At 39.5% G+C, this 18,814-nt stretch overlaps 2 protein-coding genes across 2 annotated transcripts; one reads left to right on the forward strand and one right to left on the reverse strand.

Moving 5' to 3' along the window:
- Nucleotides 1-296: 296 nt before the first annotated feature.
- Nucleotides 297-5,940, reverse strand: si:ch73-103b9.2 (uncharacterized protein LOC100150067 homolog). The gene is made up of 2 exons (XM_060922819.1): nucleotides 5,670-5,940; nucleotides 297-1,403 (listed from the first exon to the last, which is right to left on the reverse strand). The coding sequence occupies exons 1-2, from the start codon at nucleotides 5,925-5,927 to the stop codon at nucleotides 471-473; spliced, it is 1,191 nt and encodes a 396-aa protein (XP_060778802.1). The 5' UTR covers nucleotides 5,928-5,940; the 3' UTR covers nucleotides 297-470.
- Nucleotides 5,941-6,190: 250 nt separating this feature from the next.
- LOC132887695 (protein phosphatase 1 regulatory subunit 3E) lies at nucleotides 6,191-18,213 on the forward strand. Its single transcript, XM_060923211.1, has 2 exons — nucleotides 6,191-11,359; nucleotides 11,479-18,213. Exon 1 carries the CDS (start codon nucleotides 6,897-6,899, stop codon nucleotides 7,842-7,844), a length of 948 nt encoding a protein of 315 aa, XP_060779194.1. The 5' UTR covers nucleotides 6,191-6,896; the 3' UTR covers nucleotides 7,845-11,359; nucleotides 11,479-18,213.
- Nucleotides 18,214-18,814: the final 601 nt, after the last annotated feature.

Raw genomic sequence — 18,814 nt, forward strand, 5'->3', positions numbered from 1 at the left:
ATTTTAATCGTAGAAAAAAAAAGTCATATAATAAACTCCTTATTCACCTCGCTTGCTTGGTCTTTATGGGAAAATATCAGACCGAGGTCTTTTTGTACGAACCTACATTTCGGTCCATACTGTCAAGACCTCGGGCTGATATTTTCTCATAAAGACTTCGCACTCGGTTAATCAGTAGTTCATATTCGACTTCAGGGTGGCAACTCTAACTCTACTTCATCGCACATCCGTGTTGTTGATTATTTTCCTAAAACAGCAGGACTCTGAGTTTTTCGTTCATTACTTAATGTGACTATTTTAAGCATTTTTGTTGCTTAGGATAAAAAAAGGATCAGCTATAAAACCCTAATATACTAAATGATATGCAAATTAAATGAACTAATCTTTTCATTCTGAGAAAACACATTGTTGTTTCGACTTGTCATCTTTTAATGAAGAGAGAGAGAGAGAGAGAGAGAAACAACGAGCACCTAGAGTAATCGCTGAGTGGACACTGGGATCTGGACCCTGGTTCCCAGCAGCATTGGAAGCTCAGGTTCTGCCCTCCTCGGACTTCTATCTTTGAGGCTTAACCGTGATCTGTGCCCAGAGTGGTGCCTTAGAGGTGACCTGATCCGCTCATTCTGCCTGAGTTTTCGTCCCAGAGACATGGCACTGGGTTGTGTCTCAACAAAGGTGCTGACGAGACTCTGATGCCTTCTGGACATGTTTAAAGTGGATACTAGGTCATACTGGTGCTGCATTAGTGGTCCTTGCTTAGACATCAAAGATCCTTGGATGGTGCCAAGAGTTGAGCTGGGAGGATAAATACCCACTGCTTTTTCTTGATCTCGATCAACTTTCTCACTAACCATATCTGGTCTTGGGGCGCTATCTTCTCCTCTTCTTTTGAATAAATTCAAGCTCTTTGGATAAGAATTTGGTCTTGTTGGCACTTTTACCGGTGGCAACACCATAACTCGACCAAGCAGTGCCACTTTTCCAACATTTCTATCTTTCAGAAACTGCCATGGAGTATCCGGTCGTGGTGCGTGAGGTAGAACTTGGTCAGGTGTGTACTGTTCAGGTCCAAGCAGGACCGGACTTATGTTGTTCTCCTTAAGAGTGAAATCAGATGGTGCTGGTTCTTCTTCTTCGGAGGATGAGGTAGAAGTAATGGTGCTTGGGGTTTTGTTTAGATGTTCCGAAGTTGGAGGAACGTTGCTTCTCAAAGGCTCTTCAGGTGTCTCGTAAGAAGGTTCAGAAGCAGCATGGCTGAGATCAAGGTGTTGGGAGAGTTTTAGGTCCTTCAATTCAGCGCAGAGAACACAATGGGATGCTGATATCTCTGGTTTCAGCTTCTTGCTCTTTTGTTGTGCTATAAACAGGCAGGAAAAAGGGGAATATCGACCCCAACCTTGGATCTGCCGACATAAAACACAACCGGCATGTGAGTTTTAAATATCTTAATTGTATTACACAAAGTACAACAGCAACATTTAGGCTAGTGGTGCTTCATTGGTCAGTCATGATGATTACAAATTAAATTTGCAGATATGTACAGGAGAGTAACATCCAAAATATGTACCTTTTGTTATAACTGCTAATAACATGAAGCTGAGAAAACACTCGTTTGTTGCGAGACGACGTGTATAAGCTTAAACAAACTGACCTCAAACGCAACACTTTTCAACACAAATACCTCTCGTGTAGTTTCACAACTCTAATACAGCAAATCCATTACTGTCTAGAATTATTTTGCACCCTTTCTGAGCCTTCATAAATTGTTGGTGGGAACATTTAGACAAGCAACGGCGTTCATGAAAGTCCAATTAGTTCTGAAAAACGTTCGTATCCTACAAGAGCGCTTGATTTTACGTAAATTTATGTTTAAGGAGAGTTTCACTGATGGACTGACTGATTGATAGATGTATGAACTAACTAGTATTTTGCAAATAGGGAAAATCTACAACTGACGGTGCCTTCAACAATTATTGGCACCACTTGTAAAGATGAGTAAAAAGAGTTTGGAAAAAAATCCGCCTTTTGGTGAAGTCGCGTCATCTCACACTGAAAAAAATGAGAAAAATCCAACCCTTAATGGCAATAAATGTATTCAGATAAAAACAAATCCCTCATCAAGAAAATTTTCAACAAACACGTGTCCCACTGTTATTGGCTCCCCTGGAAATGATAGGAACTTTCAAGCCGTAACCTGCTTGAAGTTTGCGAAACACCACTACAGCTTTGACTGGAACCATGTTCTCTGGTCTGATGGAACAAAAATAGAGCTTTTTGGTCATAAACAGTCAATGTGGGTTTGGTGTCAAAAGAAGGATAGCTATAATGAAAAGAACCCAATCCCAACTGTGATGTTTGTTTTGGGGCTGTTTTCCCTCCAAAGACCCTGGAAACCTTGTTATGGAGTCCATGATGTCATGGATCCTGAAACGCCAAGACATTTTAAATCAGAATCTGGCTGCCTCTGGGAGGAAACTAAAACCGGGTCATCACTGGATCTTCCAGCAGGACAATGAGCCGATGTCCAAATCAATGCAAAAATGGTTCACTGAGAATCACAGAATCAAGTTTCTGCCCTGGCCATGTCCGTCCCCTGAGCCGAACCCCAGTGAAAACATGAAGAGGAGAGGGAGGAGAACCCTGGATGATCTGGAGAGATTTTGTAAAAAGGAAAGCGCTCGGTCAGATGCCCTGCTCTGGATCTCCAACCTTATATGGGTAGTTCTTCGGTAACAGAATTACATTCACGGCAAAATGTGGCAACTTTTTTTTTTTTTTAGTTGCAGTACTCGAGATAATGGTATTAAAGCTAGACGGCCTTTTGATTTCATAAAATTGGTGAAATTTAGTTCCGTCTGAAATGCTTTTGGTTCTCTTTGTTCAAAACGAGACTCTAGTATTCATACCTCTGCTGATTTTGGGTTGTTACAGAACCAAATTGAGAAATATTTCACTTTTTTTTTTTTTTCAAGAAAGACTTTATTGACGTCTTCACATGATCAATGTGTTTTTTGTCTCTTGGACAACGTTTGAAAGTCAGTCGAATGATTAACATCTTGCTGTTGAGTCTAAATTTCTTACAGAAGCTTATTAAAGCCTTGTGGTGATTATCATAAAGTCTGTTTGCAATATAGAATTAACCCTAGAAGTGAATTTGTATATGTAATGATGCGTAAAGACTCTTATTGTACATACTGTATGTTTTTAAGATTATTTATACTCTGCAATACTATTTAATTTTCTTCATTAAAATACAGTACATCTTAAAATAATAATTGGGCAGTAAATGTTGCTTTTCATAAACAAACCTTGTATAAATTACACTCAGTATCACATTATTTATATATATTTGCATGCTTTTTACACGACAAATTTCTTAAAGCGAGACGACCTTTCGATTTCATAAAATCGGTGAAATTTAGTTCCGTCTGAAATTGTGATATATGTTTATTTCTGTAATATCTCACAAAATATCAGGCCATTCTGTGGCTGGGAAGTTATTTAATTTGAGGGGATTAAAGCAAATAATGTTCATGAAACCGCTCGCTTTGCGCAGTCAAGCAGACAGAGGAAGTCCGTGTGTATGTGTGTGTGTGCATGCGCAGGTTTACCTTTGACATCATTCTGTCGCTAAACGAACAGCTGATCACACCGAGGTGCTCGCTGAGCGCCAATATTTATTAGTTTGGTCCTGTGTTTCCTTTCCTTCGTATAGAACATAACGTCGTTGGTCTTTCACATTTCATTCGCACACTCACGTCCTCCATTTTTCTCTCCTGTTTCAAATTTGTATCCCACAATGCCTTGCATGAACGGGGAAAGCTCACCACGTCATGCATGATGTCGTATCTTGTATTGGGTCATGGTGAAGCAGGAAAAAATAGCAGGCCACATGGCCCTATATTTGTTAAAAAAAAATTGGAAGTCTGTGATTAGAATTCAATAGCTTTCGGTCACTACACAAAAATAACTGGGTGTCGGGGGAAAATTCTTTTTATGACCTACACTTGAAAAATCTTGAAAGGCAGCCTAGCTGTAAATAAAAAGTTCACACTGTATAGGGTATCTTTTGACCCTAAAAAACAGCAAAGAAAAATTGACTATGTTTAACTCTGAATGCAAAATCTTTTATGAGGAAAGAAAAGTCACTCACGGAATTGCGTCAGAAAAAACCCCTGAATTTTCATTTCTTAAAATTCAAACCAAGATTTCTCTGAAGCGACATTTGATTTTTAAATCTGGTTTTCAGAACATTTTGCCTCGGATTCCATACTTTAACAAAATCACAGAGTTGAAAAGTTAAGGCGATCTTAATAATTTAATTATTATTATCATCAGCCCTAAACTGCCCATGTCCCACCATTTTTTGGAATGTGTTGCAGGTCTGAAATGCACAAATGGATGTACTGTATATTAAGAAATAAAAAGAAGTTGACCAGATAGAATTTGGAATATCTTGGGTTCATTCTGTCTGTAATGAAATACAAGTCAAAGTCAATTTACAAAGTAAATCACTGCTTTCTTTCTTTCCTTCTTTTTATTATTATTATTATTACCCTTGCTCTGAAAGGGGGCGGGGGGTGTACCGGTTTACCTCTCTTTCTGTCCGACCGTATCTCCGTCCATCTGAAACACCCTTTTTCTCAGCAACCACAAATCATAGCCACTTGGTACCAAACTTCAGCTTGGGGTTCTATACCGTGTGTACCGTTTTCAGGTCTGTCGCACATCGACTTCCTGTTTACCGACTGAATGTATTTACGAAACATATAGCCTGGATTTACAAAATTTTCGTCACACTTTTCTCAGCAACTACAAATCACAACTGCTTGATATTTGGTACCGAGCTTCAGCTTGGGGTTCTATACCGTGTGTACCGTTTTCAGGTCTGTCACACATCGACTTCCTGTTTACCGACTGAATGTATTTACAAAACACACAGGGTGGATTTTGACGCTATTTTAAGAAGCAAAATGCTGTTTCAAAATGACAGTTTCCCAGGATGCTATTTGAAATCCCTGGGGAGAGACGCCGCTCTTTACTTACTTGTTTCAAAGTTAATTATTTATTGAAGTCAACATTCAGGGGCAGTACGGTGGTGTAGTGGTTAGCGCTGTTGCCTCACAGCAAGAAGGTCCGGGTTCGAGCCCCGGGGCTGGCGAGGGCCTTTCTGTGCGGAGTTTGCATGTTCTCCCCGTGTCCGCGTGGGTTTCCTCCGGGTGCTCCGGTTTCCCCCACAGTCCAAAGACATGCAGGTTAGGTTAACTGGTGACTCTAAATTGAGCGTAGGTGTGAATGTGAGTGTGAATGGTTGTCTGTGTCTATGTGTCAGCCCTGTGATGACCTGGCGACTTGTCCAGGGTGAACCCCGCCTTTCGCCCGTAGTCAGCTGGGATAGGCTCCAGCTCGCCTGCCTGCGACCCTGTAGAACAGGATAAAGCGGCTACAGATACATTATTTGATACAGAAGTGAGCAGGAGCTCACAGTTCATCTTGTTTAAATTGCGTTGTTCATTCCATCCCAACTTGTCCTCATGCTCCACTGACTTTTCATTCTTACTCCTTTTTTTAATATCTATACTAGAATGTAATGCATGTCCAGAATTATATCTGAAAGGCTTTGATTTGAAGAAGAAGAAGAAGAAGAAGGTGCTGAATGAATTACTCACAGCTTCATCCCAGCTTGTTTGGTTGGGAATCTCGTAAGCTTCCTGCTCTTTGACAGAGATTTCTTCACTAATATCCAGCAGGACATCCACACACCTTTTGGAAAGCGTACGCAGTGTCAGTATACTGCAGCAGCCCGGCTCTTCCAGACGAGTCTCGGTGCTTTGATCAGCATCCATGAGTTCTGATTTGCAAACGCGTCTCTCTTCTGATCTTCCTTTGTGTGAGGAAATCACGTCATTCTTTTCTGCTGACGTCATAACGGACACAAGTCAGAAGCCAGATGGCACGCGCTGGAGACTCGAACCTGAACCGTGTCGGGGGATAAACCTGAATCAAAACCATCATCATCATCATCATCCGGCCGAGGTGTCGGTGCAGCTCTGAAATGCTCGTCAGTGTTACGTGCCGTTGCTATGGTGATCAAAGGGAAGCGACAGCTTTGGCAGTGACGCAACGGAAAAGGAAGGAAGGAGGTGGGCGGGGCGTGCACTTGACAGCACTGGGTTCACTTTGAATTTATGGTTTTGTTGCAGTTTTAGGAAGTCACTCTTGGTGTTTTTTTTTTTTTAATTATTATTTCTAATGTATTTATCGGGAATAAACTATATACAACCCTGCTTTTTTTTTTAATCATGCATGTTTGTTTGTTTGTTTGTTTGTTTGTTTAATTGACTTCCTGACAGCCCAAATAGCTCTTCTAACCTGATGATGAGAGAATGTCCTCTGAGTGTGACGCACACTTGCACAATGGTTTTATTCTTCCATTAAAGGTCCGGTTGTGTTCTGGTTCAGCTCGCGCACCTTCAGCCGGTCCATTTGGGCAACGTGACCGTGCGCACGCGCCATTCTTCTCTCTATCTTTCCGAGGAGGAGGAGGAGTGGACAGAAAACTGATCTCTTCCTCATTGCCCTGCGTAGATCAGGTTCGTTATTGCAGCCTGCGGGTTGCTCCTGGACGGTGCGCACGGCTGATTTGTCCTGTTTTTGGAGATTTTATTTTGCAAAAGGGAAAGGGGGACACAGAAATCCGCAGTGAGGGAGAGAGAGAGAAAGAGAGAGAGAGAGTTGTGCTGAAGCCGCGCAAACGGAACGCGCAATACGCACACGCATTATTTTACGCGCACGCATTTACGCACAGGCACTTCATCATTCTGACTTTCCCTGATCCGGTCGGTTTGCTCGTCTGATCAGACACCCCAGGATTGTTTTTTTTTTAATTTTTTTTTATGGAAACTGAAGCGACTGGTGAAGTCGCGGTCATGCTGCCTCCGAAAAGCTGCCTCCCGAGAAATTACAGCTGCATTGCTGGTCTGTTTGGGAGCCTGAGCGCAAACCAGAAGATGGATGATGGGGAGAAAACAGAAGGTGAAGAAGAAGAAGAGGAGGAGGAGGAGAAGGTGGAGGGGGCTGTGACCGGCGAGCCGTTAGAGATGCGCGTCGTGAACGAGAGACCGAGGGGTCGTGAATCCTTCCCGAAGCCGCCGCCGCCGAGTCCCGGTCTGCGCCGCCGGTGCAAATCCTTACCGAGCTCTGCGGAGAGAGCGAAGCTGGAAGTGGCGCGGATCTGCAGCCCATCCAGCCAGAAGAAAGTGCGCTTTGCTGACTCGCTCGGCCTCGAACTCATCACCGTGCGGCACTTCGACGACACCGACGTCCCAGAAACCCCTGACAAGTTCAAAAAGGCACGAGCGCTCCACCTGAACAACTTCGAGCTCTCGAATGTCGGATGCGCGCAGTCCACCTTCGTGGAGACGCTGTTCACGAGTCCGGGCGCGCAACCCGATTTCCAGGAGCGACTCCAGATCGCCAAGGTCCTGCTGGAGTCCGTTGAGACGGATGAGTTCAGCGTGTCGGGCATCGTGCGCGTCCTGAACCTGGCGTTTGAGAAGACCGTGACTCTGAGATACACACTGAACAACTGGCTCACCTTCATGGACGTCCCGGCCACGTACGTGCCGCAATCGAGCGACGGATCCACCGACAAGTTCCACTTCAAGATCGTCACGCCGGCGTTCTTCGAGAGCAGCAGCAGCCTGCAGTTCGCCGTGTGCTACCGCGTCGGGACCGACGAGTTCTGGGACAACAACGACGGCACGAACTACAAAGTGCGACGCCACAGATTCAAGATCTCTCCTCCTCGGGAATGGGATGACGGCTGGATCCACTTCATTTAGATCATTGACTAGATGGTCATGAAGGTTTGTACTGTATCTCCTGGAGCTTCCAATCCAGGAATCTCATGGCTCCAGAGACAGAGAGCGCGCCTCGCTGATGTGTTCTCACAAGGGAAGCACTTTTTGGTTTCTTTTCCATTTCAAACCTTCTGATCTGATGAAATCAGCCCAACTTTGGAAGCGCCAAGTTGGGCTGGGAACATACTGGTCATAGGTTTAGCCTATAATCCATGTACCTACAAGTGAGTGCAAAAGTTTGCATCCCCCATCGGTTTCTTATCTAGAAATCCCATGTTTGTACTGTATCTCTTCTCTTGGTTGGTTGGTTGGTTGGTTGATTTAAAGCCGGCTGTACACTGTGCATCATTTCATAGTGTTACTTTGCCATGAGAACCCATGGGACGGGTTATTCATGTCAGAAACAAGATCTGTAACAAACACTGCATGTCAGGTTATACAATCGATCCTCAAACGTAGACCTGCGATTAAAGAACATTGCATTTTCTGCATCTACAATTTGACACAAGGATATTCGTTTACATGTATCGGTAACAGCGCTGCCCCATGAGTTTGCATTGCATGACATTACATTAAAGACATTTAGCAGACGCTGTTATCCAGAACGACGTACAACGCACCCAGACAAGCCTGGGGAAGACAAGTTAGGGGTGAGGTGCCTTTCTCAACAGCACTTCAGCTATTCCTGCTAGTCCAGGGAATCAAACCGGCAACCTTTTGGTCCCACCATTAAGGACATGGCTTCCTTGTGCATCATCCGACTGGTGGCTTTTAACTGAGCATCAGTGAGTCAGAGCAGCTCTGAAAAATCATCCTCTGATAGTGTCAATGATATTTATAAGACCACTGATCTCGACTAAATCGCGAGGTGCGTGACGGAAAAACCAGTCGACAGCATCAATCTGACTTAAGCCTAACATGGCGTTATCTTTAGGAGCAATCCGTTCACACGAATTAGCATGCTGTAATTAATTTAGGCCTTTTAAATGCACCTTGTTTAAAGTGCCCAAGACAATTTAAATCAGTGGGAATGAGAAAAACAGCAGAGAGGTTAAAAACAAAACAAAAAAACCTCTCAAACAAATGGAGATGTGAAAAAGTTCTCGTGGTCAATATATTTCCATATTTAACAAAACCCTAATCTACATTTCTTGACTCGTATTGATACTGTAAAAACCTGTCATGCGTTAAACGCCTTACTGGTTTCCTCATCTCATCCTCAAGCAGGGGTATGCAAACTTTTGCACAGTAGTAGTAGCATCTAAAGTCTAAACTCAGCCAAGGTATATCTAATCAACTGCTATTCCACCCATTTTCACTTTGTGTGCTGAAACTTCCTGTTTTAGATGAAAAGCACTGTTGTGAAAGATGACGTGGCTTTGAGGCGTTGTGACATGTTTTTATTGCACTCGTTCTCTTCTTCCACGATACAGAGCTGCTGTGTTGCGTGTCGTGGGCAGAATATGTGTCAATGCTTGTAAAATCGCTGAGTATACTCGCACGCCGAGAGAGAGCTCAGAAGAATATGACAGCTGGAGATGGGCTCCAGCAAACCTGAAAAGATGTTCAGGAACAATAACGAGTCAAAGGAGCGAAGAAAGAATGAGTCCCTGTACACGAGGGAAGAACAGTTTTTGAGATTAGATCACAAGACCTTTTAATGTCAGTCGACTTTCTAACTCCTGGACTTTTGAAATAGTTGATCTCCAACACTCAACAACCTATCCTGAAGTTTCCGTCTCATCATGAGGCGAGGTAAGGGACGGTTCGAGGGGGAAAATCGAATTTGCATAGATTTTCTGTTCGTTGTAAATGCACTCGATGCATTTCAGCCAAGATGGACTGCATTCGCGTCCCACGTTTTTGCTTTATCATCTTTTCCACATCAGAGCCATAAAGCTACAAGTAAACGGAAGCTCGAAATCATCACACGTTCACACACCGGTCTGGTCCAGTCGCTCACCTTGAATAACCTTGTGCAGGTTTTAACATGAATAATTATTTCTATAGACTAACTAGTCATTTGAACATAAAATTAATGATTTTAACTTGATATACATTTTCAAAGCAAACTTAAGTGTTACGAATGTTTAACTGCGATTACGTGACCAGATTTTCTCAAGTGTGATGATTTTTTTTCAGCATTGGATTTGCATTAGTGGGCGTCAATCACAACTCCACTTCCTTCCTAAAACTGTCAATTCGACTTAACAAATATTTAATTTCTTTATCATTTCCGTCACCTCGAACCAGTCTGCAAAGCACCGCATTCATGACGTGTCTGTTTACGGTGCAGCTTTTATGGCTGTACAGTACATAAAAAGTTGAGTGCAAAAGTTTGTACCCCTTGGAGAGCAAGTGGGGAAAAACAGTGTCTCGTGATGATGTGTACAATTCAATATCAAAACAAAATAGAAGTGAAAACAAGTTCCGAAGGACGAACTAACACATTAAAAAAAAACAACAACATCATGAACTTAAAGCTACTGTAGACGGTCTTTCGATTTCATAAAATCGGTGAAATTTAGTTCCGTCTGAAATTTGGTCATTGTGAGATGTTTATTTCTGGGAAGTTATTGAATTTGAGGTGATTAAAGCAAATAACGTGCATGAAATTGCTCGCTTTTAGCGCAGGTTTACCTTTGACCGTGCACTGACTGTTACTAAACGAACAGCTGATCACACCGAGGTGTTCGCTAAGCGCCGATATTTATTAGTTTGGTCCTGCATTTCCTTTCCTTCGTATATAACATAACGTCGTTGGTCTTTCACATTTCATTCGCGCACTCTCATCCTCCATTTTTCTCTCCTGTTTCAAATTTGCATCCCACAATGCCTTGCACGAACAGAGAAAGCCCACCATGTGATGTGATGTGATGTGATGCATGATGTAGTATCTTGTATTGGCTCATGGTGAAGCAGGAAAAAATAGCGGAGAATTTAGGGCCACGTGGCTCTAAATTCATTAATTGTTCTATTTAAAAAAAAAATGAATAAAATTGGAAGTCTGTGATTCGAATTCAGTAGCTTTCGGCCCACTAGACAAAAAAAAAACTTGGTGATGAAATGAGGAAATGTGTCGCATCTGATGGATCTGTTTGGATGGAATTAGTTTTATGATGTGACATCGGTCATGATTTTTTTTTTTTTCCCAGATGTTAAATCTGTGAGAATGGTTTTTAAAAATCAAAATACTGCAAAAGGGATGAGGCTATTTCTAGAAATCTATTTCTAGAAATATTGCATGATGTTTTATGTTTGTAGTGAATATAAAGTGGTTTATAACGTATGTAATTATTATAATAGTCTCTTCAATCAGCCTTCATCAATCATCTCGCTCGCTCAATCAATGAATGTTTGTTTGTTTTCTTTTTCTGGTTAATGGACTGATAATATAAGCAGCATGGACATGGAGTTATACGATCAGAGATCCAGAGATGAGCGACGGCTCAATGTGGTCATGTTTGCATGATCTGAGAAGCAGATATGCGCACTAGGTGAGAAAAAAAAATTCCCCAAAGCTGTCTTTCTGGACAGGATCAAATTTTATCAGAATAGATCAGAGTTCATAAAAAAAGTCGTAATTGAATTTTGTCTGTCGTAATTTTCTCAAAAGGGAGAAAAACACTGGCATGGAAATAAACTCACAGCGTCGCACCTGGAGTTTACAGAATGACTCCCAGATTCTTGTTGTAAATTTAATCCCATCCAAATCGGGCTACGGACGGCAGGAAACCCGCCGCACCAAATTTGTTCTTGCTGTTAATTTCATTTCTTCACCTTTTCGAATTTGTTGTATTTTGTGCAAACTTTTGCACTCAACACTAAGCGAGTGCTATGTCGAGGTATTTATGAAATATATAATCAATTCAGGTGGCTACATCATCATCCTGTCCCCTGAGAGAAATCCTCATCAGTATCCCTCAAAGCAGGATCTTCCGAAGAAACCGCAGCGCCTTGTATCCAGATGCTTTCTTCACATGACTCGCACTTTCAAACCAAGCTCATTCCAAGCCCTCTCTGTTTCACGTAACACGTGCATTTCATACCAAACACATTTATACTGTGAGAACGTTTCAGAACAGCTGGAGTGCCTATGCTTTCAGGTTTAACCTAAAGGGGGGGAAAACCCGCAGATTTTATTTTTATGCAACAGAACCAAAACTAGATGTACGATTTATTGGGTTAATATATATATATATATATATATATAATATACTGTATCTCATTCCTGTCCTGTGTGTGTGCACTTGCAGAGTGTCGCAACTTCATTTTTGTAAATATCATTCGTTGTATTGTGTCAAGTCGTTGATGTCGTTAAAATTGTCGGAAATGTAGCATTTGTGCAGATTTGGCTTTCGTCTGGTCGTGCATTGTTAATGTTATTTAGAAACCTGATGTGTTTTTTTTTTTTTAAACTTAACAAAGGTTAAGTTTACATCGTTAACTTTTGTATTTTTCATACGAACAGAAAGAGCATCAGCTCTAACGTGAGTATTACCCAAATGCCTAATCCTGGGATCAGACTATATTACTGTACATTCAGGACTATTTCAGCCTGATTTCGACACGACTTTGTCTTCGGTGGTAAATTTCCAGCAAATATGAACGTCAGAAAAGACGTACGAGACTTGTAAGAAGAGCGATGACACCCTGGTGAAAAATCTACCATGTCAGAAAGTTCTTTATTCTCGTGTAGCTTGATAACTCCTACAACGTGTTCCTCAATAGCCGTGATTGACAATTTCTTGACCCGCCTCCCAGGCAACATGCAAGGACGTGAATGATGATTGGTCACGGTCAAACTTGTAACGTCAGCAGTCTCCTGATCAAGACGCAGCAAGAACTTCTGGCACTAATCTGACATGGTGACCATCGTGAAAGACAAAAATATTGTGTAGTCTGATCCCAGCATCAGCGATGATTGAGTTATCTGTTTTGCGAATGTCAGACTAAATCAAGAAGCTTTCATGTCTCGGAGCTCATATACACCGTGTGCACGCTTTAAAATCAATGCCATTTCTATACAATTTGCAGTGTAGCACATTTAAAAAAAAAAAAAGCTTCGCCTGAAGTACTGATTATTTTTGCACAAAGTTTTCGTCCCTGATTGTGAAAATGGATCCCAGGCTGTTGCAGGATGTTTTTCTTTTCTGTTGTTTAATAATGCATGAGATTGAAATTCCTCTGCAGAGCTAAAGCACACTGCTACTAATTGAGGAACCCAAAAGAATTGAGCAGGGAGTAGATCCATGCCACGAAAACATCACGGACTCAAACACTGATGGACTTTACGCTTCGCGGCTCGGTTATCTTCCACACTTTTTCTAACACTGATCGAACCATCATCACTTTTATGAAATGATTTTGCACCAATAGGAATCGAAATACGTTTGAGATTCGGATTTAATTTTATAGTTTTGTAAGACGAAATTAAAAGTCTAGCTAGCATAACCATCCGACGTACAAAATTCATTCACATTTTGGAGGCGAATACAAAATTCAGTCCTCACTAAAAATTGTTGATTAAGAATCGGAAATTTTCATGACCACAGATTTATACGCAGATATTCCAGCCATATAATTAAGAGTTATTCCATGAAATCAAGTCGTACATGAGCTGATAGTGCTATAAGTCATGTATGACGAGATCGAGTGGAATAACCGTTTTATTCTATCTACATTCACTGGATTTTGAAAAACGGAGCCTTTTTTTTTTTTTTGTAAATCTCATAAATACAAATTTTATACAAAATGTCAGACAAAATCATTTCCGCTTAGAATGTAAACAAACTGGTGAAATGACCGGAGCAATTTGTGAAAAATGAGAATAATAATAATTAATAATAATTCTTGAAAAATTAACAAAAAAAATCTGTTCTTACCATCAAATCCTTTCATTCCATATTTTGTTGCACTTTTTTTTTTTTTTTTGTATTTTTTGGGGTTTTGTTTTCCAGTCAAGTTTTTATTTCGTCCTCGGTTGGTTCAGTAACACGCTTCGCCATTTTGTTTTTCTCTACTCACTGTATATGAGCTGATATCCTGGTAGTAGAGTAGCCAATCAGAGCGCATATCCAGTGAATGTGGATAGAATAATTTAACTTGGACGATAAATAAACTTCACTTTGACTTTAGCTTCAAAACTTTGAAACGAAGCATAAAAAAAAACTTTTATATAAAAATTCTCATTCAAATTCGCTACATTTGGAAAGAACGGTTCTTTAATGGTTCTTAAAGCGTTCATTTTTTAACGAATGGTTTTACCAGGAACACTTTCTCTGTGTAGAGAAACTCTGTTATAGGATTCATCGCACCTTTTGAGATCAATTGAAGGGTTGTAACCCTTTTTTTTTTTTAAGAGTTTAGTGGCATAAATATTATTTCATACGCACTCATTTGTTCATGAATTGTTCATCAAATTTCCTCAGAAATTGAAATCTACAGTAATGTGTGTTCTTTAGAATGTCGCGGCAAGAATACATAGAATTTCTTTGCTTTCTTGGGAGTTGTTCACTTGGGAGTGTTTATGCACTGTGTGTGTGTTAGTTACCCAGAATGCACTTTGAGAGTACATGTCTGTCAGCATGTTTAAACCTGACACTCAAAAATGCAAATTTTTTTTTATACTTTAGCTGTTTATTTTTTTAAATTACTTTGGACTTACGAACCCAAAGTTCAAAAAGCACTGTCAAATGTATTTTTTTTTTTGCTTGTCTAGCTTTTAAAATTGAGAAATAACTATGAGCTGCCACTTGATTTGCACATGTAACACTGAAATAATTGTATAATAAAATAATAAACCCAAGTCAGCTATATTTTCTGCATCACGTCCTGTAGCTGCTCAACATGTCCTGTTCAGTTTCCTCCATCAACGTTGGCACGTAGGATGCATTTTTTTTAAATAACTCATCTTTCCATCGTGATTATATCTTTTATACAGTGCTTTATTTATATTTGTGGCACTTTTTCAAACCCAAATATAACCGAATGCTGTATTTTAGCAATCCGCCCCCACACACAGACGTGCAATAAACCCTCAGAGCTTAAAATGTGACCGGATGTAAAATGTAGTTTTGTATTAATGATGCTATTTGTGTTCGTGAGAATGGAAGCAATGCGTAGCTGAGGTTAAAGGGGGTCACGTTGGTCTGGAAATGTCAAATGCAAGTTTAATGTCAGTGTTGTGACTTGTAGCAGGGTTTTCGAGAGCTATCGATTGTAAAACGGGATCTGTTTTTTTAATCTGAGATGTGTGCATTTGTCCCAGATAAAAATCCCTGCTTCTGTTTTATTCCCTCTGTTATTTATAAAGTTTGGCTCCTGAGCTCATCCTTTAGATTTCCCGTACCACGAAGTGCGTCTTCCTGTTCCTCTGGATAAATTATTTTTATGTACAGGCTATAAAATGGACAAACTTTTATTGACCGTTATTTAAGGAGTGTATAAGTATGTAAAATACACAATTTATTAGATATAGTACATGCAATGTTAACTCTTAGTTATATGCGGTGAAAGATGATTTATTTCCTGAAAAATACACTACCAATCAAAAGACTGCACGTATTACTAGATATGAATGTATTTTTCATTGCCTTATATGATAAAGGTTTAATTTTGTTTCTAAGACAACTGTAAATAGTAAAGATATTTAAATCGGAAATAATAAATGTATTTCTGGATTAAAATGTATTTTTTTAAGGAGATTTTCCTTCATGAAGCCGGTTGAGAAGATGCCGAGAGCGTACAAAGCTTCGAGATTTAAAAAATATAAATGTTTTAGTTTGTTGACATTTTAATTTAAGGTTTGGTTGTAAACTATATCATTTACTAATTCAAGATTGCATCAAAATCTATAGATTTGTAAATCTATTAGTCTAGGACACAGTGGTAAATATTCAGGTTGGCACGATACAATCTTTTTTCTTTTCTGATACAGAAACTGAAACCTTAATTATCAGCTGATATTCATACCCATTCAGGACATATTTTTTTTTCCCTTAACAATTGCTAAACTTTAAATTGGTTTTAAAACTGAAGCACTTAAAAATACAGAGCTAAAAACACGACTTGGCAAAAGCATAGTGTTCATGCAAACATTACTTACATTGCAAATATAATAGTTTTTTTTAAAAGTATAAATATAATAAAAATTAATTCTGACAAAATACAATCAAGTTTTTTTTATCCACCAACTGTGTTGGAGGAGGTTATGTTTTCACCTCCATTTTTTTCTTGTTTGGTTGGTTGGTTGTTCCCAGTGTAACTCAAAAAGTCATGAGCAGATTTGGATGAAATTTGGTAGAAAGGTGATCCATGGGCCAAGGAATAATTGATTAGATTTTGATGTAAATCTGGATATATATGTGGATCTGGGACTTTTTTTTTTGTCTGTTCCCAACGTAACTCAAAAAGTACTGAATGGATTTGGATGAAATTTGGTGGACAGCTTGAGTATTATCCTCAGTTCAAGTTATTTTGATTTTGATGTTGATGATATGTGGCTTGGTGGAGGAACGGACTCGACCAAGTGCCCTTCTAGTTTCCCGTCCATTTATTTGTTTGTTTGTTTGTTTGTTCCCAACATAACTCAAAAAGTAGTGAACGGATTTGGATGAAATTTGGTGGACAGCTTTAATATTCTCCTATCTTCAAGTGATTTTTGATGTTGATGATGATATGTGGCTTGGCAGAGGCATGGACTCTACCCAGTGCCCTTCCAGTTTTAATCTGTAAACATTTACAGTTCCCCAAAAAAAATAATAATAAACTTTTTCTTCCCCAAATCCAGTTTATTACAGGATTGGATCAAATGAATCCTTTTTTTCCCCCTCTAATATATGATCCGCCATTTTATTTTATTTTATTTTATTTTATTTTATTGCTGGGATCCAATACAGATCCTGGGTGTCCAAATTGTGACATCTTTAGTCAGTATATTCATGAAGTAATTTGAAAATAAACTTGGCATCCCCACTGCAAAGAGTCAAGGGTTGTTGTTGTTGTTTTTTTAAATCTGATCCAGCTCATGAAATGCTTCTATCCAGATGTGAAGGTAGTTTGAATTAGTATACATGACAAATAAAGGCCTCTTCTTGTTTTTTGTTGTTGTTCAAAATGCCTTCACATCTGGATGACAGGGCAGTGTGGTGCTACGATACTAAGACTAGAGTAGAGATCAAAAATCATTTATTACTAAATTAAGCTACACTTTTTCACTTAATTTAAACTTAACCTAATTTATTCCTAAATTATGCTTTTAGTTTATGACCAAAGCCTTAAGTTAAAATGTTGCCCTCAATCACACGATCACTGCATCATTCCATCAATGTTATTTTATCGTGTTAATGTCTTCATTATTATTCTAAACTCAAATAATTCCTCGTGTCAAAATGAAGTCCGAACTTTTGACTGGTTGTGTGTGTGTGTGTCTTTCCATTGTGGTTGAGTGTGTGTAATTTTATGAGGTTGTTCAAGAAGCTGGTTGAAGATTAAATTCAAGGCTCCAGTTGGCTGGAATTCGGAATTACTTTCTCAGATGAATGTAATGTTCAGGTTGTGTGCTCCATAATTACGAGCTGAAGAAGAACCAGTAACATTAAGGGATGTACAGTGATGACAGTGTTTGTGTCGAGGCAAACATGATTAGCTTTTGTCGCTCACAGTAAACGTTAAGCGCATGTTACACCACCATCTTCCTGCTGCATTTCCAACACCCTGTTTTTTTTTTTTTTGCAATTTGTAAAAGAATGTGTGTGTTTAAACACTGTAAGCATCCTGTCTGATACAAGTAAAGAATGTCGTTGTCCTCACGTAACATGAACAGTGCAGGGATTTTTGGGATTTTCGGACAGCTGTGTACTTTTTGCACGTAGATTTAGTGATGCACTAAATCTGTCACATGACCTGCTGACAGCCAATGATATGCAGACTGTACATTATGATGGACGTATAAGAAGCACGAACAAGTCAACTTGTACTTTTAATGGTAGTAGAAATGAAACACAGCCATATGCCACTGAAAAGTGCTAGAATGTTAGAATATATACATTTTTTTCCCTATTCTGGAACTTTCTGTAAAATTCCGATGTATAGTTTTAGGGCAAAAGCTTTAAAAAGATCTGTGTCTATAGATTCTGTTGACTCTGTTCATTGATTTTGATCTATGCAAACCCTGTCTTTCCGTTCTGTATCAGTGTACTGACGTGTTCACCATTTTATTTGAAATTAAACCAGTATAATTCAGTATATTCTCACTGTTTAGCATGCCTGGAAGCATTTTTTTATGGTGAGTTTGTATTGTGGTTTATATTTCATTAACCCATTAAACTCAAAGCATTTGAGGTGAAAAGTTACGTTTGGTTTTTTAACACTGCACAAGATCATACTGTAATTTAACATTATTACACTCACTGCACAATGTTAGAGGATTTACAGTGTCTGTGTCATTTACTGTGACTTTAACCACTGTGCAGTTTTGATGTTGATGCATTTTATTAAACAAAGCATGTTATCAGGTCACTAATCAGACCAGAGAGGATAAATACAACCCCGATTCCAAAAAAGTTGGGACAAAGTACAAATTGTAAATAAAAATGGAATGCAATGATGTGGAAGTTTCAAAATTCCATATTTTATTCAGAATAGAACATAGATGACATATCAGATGTTTAAACTGAGAAAATGTATCATTTAAAGAGAAAAATTAGGTGATTTTAAATTTCATGACAACAACACACCTCAAAGTTGGGACAAGGCCACGTTTACCACTGTGAGACATCCTCTTTTCTCTTTACAACAGTCTGTAAATGTCTGGGGACTGAGGAGACAAGTTGCTCAAGTTTAGGGATAGGAATGTTAACCCATTCTTGTCTAATGTAGGATTCTAGTTGCTCAACTGTCTTAGGTCTTTTTTGTCGTATCTTCCGTTTTATGATGCGCCAAATGTTTTC

This window comes from Neoarius graeffei, chromosome 6 (genome assembly GCF_027579695.1).
Source record: "Neoarius graeffei isolate fNeoGra1 chromosome 6, fNeoGra1.pri, whole genome shotgun sequence".
NCBI classification, from domain to species: Eukaryota; Metazoa; Chordata; class Actinopteri; order Siluriformes; family Ariidae; genus Neoarius; species Neoarius graeffei.

Bases quoted from the DNA above. Each gene is read 5' to 3' on its own strand.
- si:ch73-103b9.2 (XM_060922819.1), bottom strand. From the start codon at position 5,927: ATGACGTCAGCAGAAAAGAATGACGTGATTTCCTCACACAAAGGAAGA. The intron at 1,404-5,669 runs GTGAGTAATTCA...TTATGTCGGCAG, and splicing joins AAACAAGCTGGGATGAAGCT to ATCCAAGGTTGGGGTCGATA.
- LOC132887695 (XM_060923211.1), top strand. From the start codon at position 6,897: ATGGAAACTGAAGCGACTGGTGAAGTCGCGGTCATGCTGCCTCCGAAA.